The sequence below is a fragment of the Protobothrops mucrosquamatus genome, unplaced genomic scaffold (assembly GCF_001527695.2).
Source record: "Protobothrops mucrosquamatus isolate PMUCROS unplaced genomic scaffold, P.Mucros_1.0 scaffold7227, whole genome shotgun sequence".
In the NCBI taxonomy this organism is placed as follows: domain Eukaryota; kingdom Metazoa; phylum Chordata; class Lepidosauria; order Squamata; family Viperidae; genus Protobothrops; species Protobothrops mucrosquamatus.
The window spans coordinates 8030-11129 of record NW_015393032.1 but is presented as its reverse complement, the minus strand read 5'-3'; the positions used below and the strand labels follow the sequence as shown (position 1 = coordinate 11129).

The following is a 3100-nucleotide window of genomic DNA, read 5'->3' as shown; positions in this document are numbered from 1 at the left end:
AGAGAGAGAGAGAGAGAGAGAGAGAGAGAGAGATGCTTGGAAGTTGGATGACAACCACCTGGTTTGCTTCCTACATATTGCCATAATATGGATGTTTTTGGCTTAGCATCTTGCCTGAATCCAACATTTGTGGTTTGTAATGGCATATAGTTAATATGTGCCCTGAACCAATAGCTCGTAGGAGTTGAGAAGTTAGAAATCATATCCAAATCAGGCCAGCAGTGATGATGTTACCTAGTTGGGTAATGAAACGTCTGCAAGAAGACAACCAAGCTCAGAGAGCACCAAGGACCCAACCCATCATATCCTGTCTGATATGAGCCACAGTGACCTATATGCCGTCACACATGTTGGAAACGGTATCTGGGCATAGCGGGTGTTAGTTGCTCGGTTACCGACAGCTGTTGCAGATGATGAACGAGAATCAGAGGACTCTCAACAGCTGTCTTGTTGAAAGTAATCCGAAACTGGATTTGTATGAAACCTCAATAAAAGGGGTGTCTAACCCTGGGCAACTTTAAGATCTGTGGACTTCAACACCCAGAATTCCCCTGCCAGCCCTATCATACCATTTCATGATAATCACTTCAAAAGTTTAGAACAGGGGGGGTTCCAGTCTCGGCAGCGTTAAGATCCGTAAAGTCCACAAGTCTTAAAGTTGCCAAGGTGGGACACCCCTGTTCTATACCTTCAAGCGATATCATGAAATTGTGGGAAGTCAGCCCCCCCCCCAGAGAGGGAAATATTTGGGGGGATATTAAAAAGGCAGAATATTATATTTCCCCAAAGGAAAACAGGTCCAGGTTTTCCTAATAGCCCCAAACAGAAACTCAGCAGGCCAGCTCTGTAGAAATGCAGATTTGATAAGTGTGAGGCCCCATTCATGAGCAAATACTGCCTGCATAAACCCACTCAAGACAGGATCTTTCGAAATCCCTTGGAGCAAAACTGATAGCTAACAATAGCGGAGTGATAGGATTAGAATCAGCATCCCCTCACCCAAAAAATACAACATAGGAAGTAAGCCATCAGCCACAGCCCCAGGGAAGCAGGACATGACCTTTAGGACATAATAGGATTAACCCACCACCATCAGAATACCAAAAGGGCACACTGAGCCCCAGGTCAAAGTTCATGTCACAGGAACAGGAACAACTCCAAAGGCAAAAGCCCAAGAAGGTATAAAAACCCACCACTCCCAGCAACATGTAGTCAGCCACCCCAGAAACATGCTGCTATCACTGAAGTTTCTGGCAACTCAATAAACAAAAACTTCTTTCTTAAAGCAGTCTCCACTTTATTTATTCCCGGCTTGGACTGGACCCTGATGAAGATTTTTCTTTGAACATAATGATATACCTTTAAATGTTTACATGCTTTTTAACAGCCTAGAAGCCTCAAACATTCTGAATTCCCTCAGAAAACGTGCCAACATTTATACTACCGTGGTGCCCACTCAACTCACACACATCGTAAAACAGTCAAGTGCCAGGCTAGATAGCAATGCGTAAAAGCATTTATTGGTTTTAGCATATACTGTATATATATTTCTGGTTCTCCAGAAGCTTCCAATGCCGCAGTTAGCTTTTTTGTCATGCTTCTCAAACGGTCCTCTTGGCTGGTTATGGAATGGGATAGGAAGCCACGTTGGTGATGCCGCATTGATTGGATCCTTGTTCCAAGAGCATGTATCCGTTGTCCCCCCAATAGCGAGACCAACTGCGAAGGGAAGCATGAAAGAGATTTATTACAAAACCATGCAGGGCAGGGCCTGTTGGGAACCGGTTCATGGGGCTAGAAAGGTTGGGGACTGCTGGAATAGGGAATCATGCTGGCTGTGGAATTCTGGAAGTTGTAGTCCATGTGTCTTCAAGTGGCCAAGACTGAGACACTCTGGAATGGAGTGGAGTGGCATGGAATAGACTAGAGTAAAGTAGAATAGAATAGAATAGAATAGAGTTGGAAGGGACCTTGGAGGTCATCTAATCCAACCCCTACTCGGGCAGGAAACCCATTTCAGACAAATGGCTGTCCAGTCTCTTCTTAAAAATTTCCAGTGTTGGAGCACCCACAACTCCTAGAGGCAAGTTGTTCCACTGGTTAATTGTTCTCACTGTCAGGAAATTTCTCCTTAGTTCTAGGTTGCTTCTCTCCTTGATGAGTTTCCATCTATGGCTTCTTATCCTGCCTTCAGGCACTTTGGAGAATAGCTTGACTCCCTCTTCTTTGTGGCAACCCCTGAGATATTGGGAGGCTGCTATTATGTCCCCCCTCATCCTTCTCTTCATTAAATTAGACATACCCAATTCCAGCAACCGTTCTTTGTATGTTTTAGCCTCCTCTGATCCTCTTTGTTGCTCTTCTCTGCACTCTTTCTAGTGGCCATGATTGTAACACTCTAGAATAGTAGAGGTTGCACTCTAGTTACCCTCCTGCCAGCATCCCCTTCCCTTCACTCACCTGTTCTTCACAATCCAGTACTTGGTGCTGTTGTATCCGACCACCAGCATAGCATGAACCAAGTGGGGGTCTCCACGCCAGGGGTTTTTAAAGATACCTAGAGAAAGAGGAGGAGAAATCATATGGTAAAGCGAAAGCTCCGTGCTTTACCATATGATTTTGAAATAATAGAAAATACTTGTAGCTCGGGGTTTTAGATTTTGGCTGTGGTTTGTTTCGCCAAGCTTCTTTTAATATAATTCCTGAACGTTTCGTTAGCAAATGAGGTAACTCCATCAGCAGGAGCTGCAAGTATTTCCTATTATTTCAAAATGATATGGGCGTAAATTTATGGAGGCCTGATATTCCACCAAAGGAGCAGTTAACATTGATCTAGATCAGGGGTAGGCAACCTTGGCTCTTTTATGACTCGTGGACTTCAACTCCCAGAATTCCTGAGCCAGCCATGCTGAGGGGAAAAGGAGAGGTTTCCATGCTGGCTCAGGAATTCTGGGAGTTGAAGTCCAAGAGTTATAAAACAAAAAAGGTTGCCTAACCCTGATCTATCTATCTATCTATCTATCTATCTATCTATCTATCTATCTATCTATCTATCTATCTATCTATCTATCTATCTATCTATCTATCTATCTATCTATCT

General features: G+C 43.8%; 1 protein-coding gene across 1 annotated transcript in view; it reads right to left on the bottom strand.

The window, feature by feature from the left end:
* Nucleotides 1-1514: 1514 nt before the first annotated feature.
* Nucleotides 1515-3100, bottom strand: part of LOC107300486 (cathepsin L1-like) — a gene marked incomplete at its 5' end in the record, with an annotated part of 5282 nt that continues 3696 nt past the window's right edge. Inside the window, 2 exons of the mRNA XM_015829812.1 lie at nt 1515-1719; nt 2461-2557. Of these exons, the coding sequence (XP_015685298.1) occupies nt 1623-1719; nt 2461-2557 (194 nt within the window). The remainder of the gene's footprint in view (nt 1720-2460; nt 2558-3100) is intronic.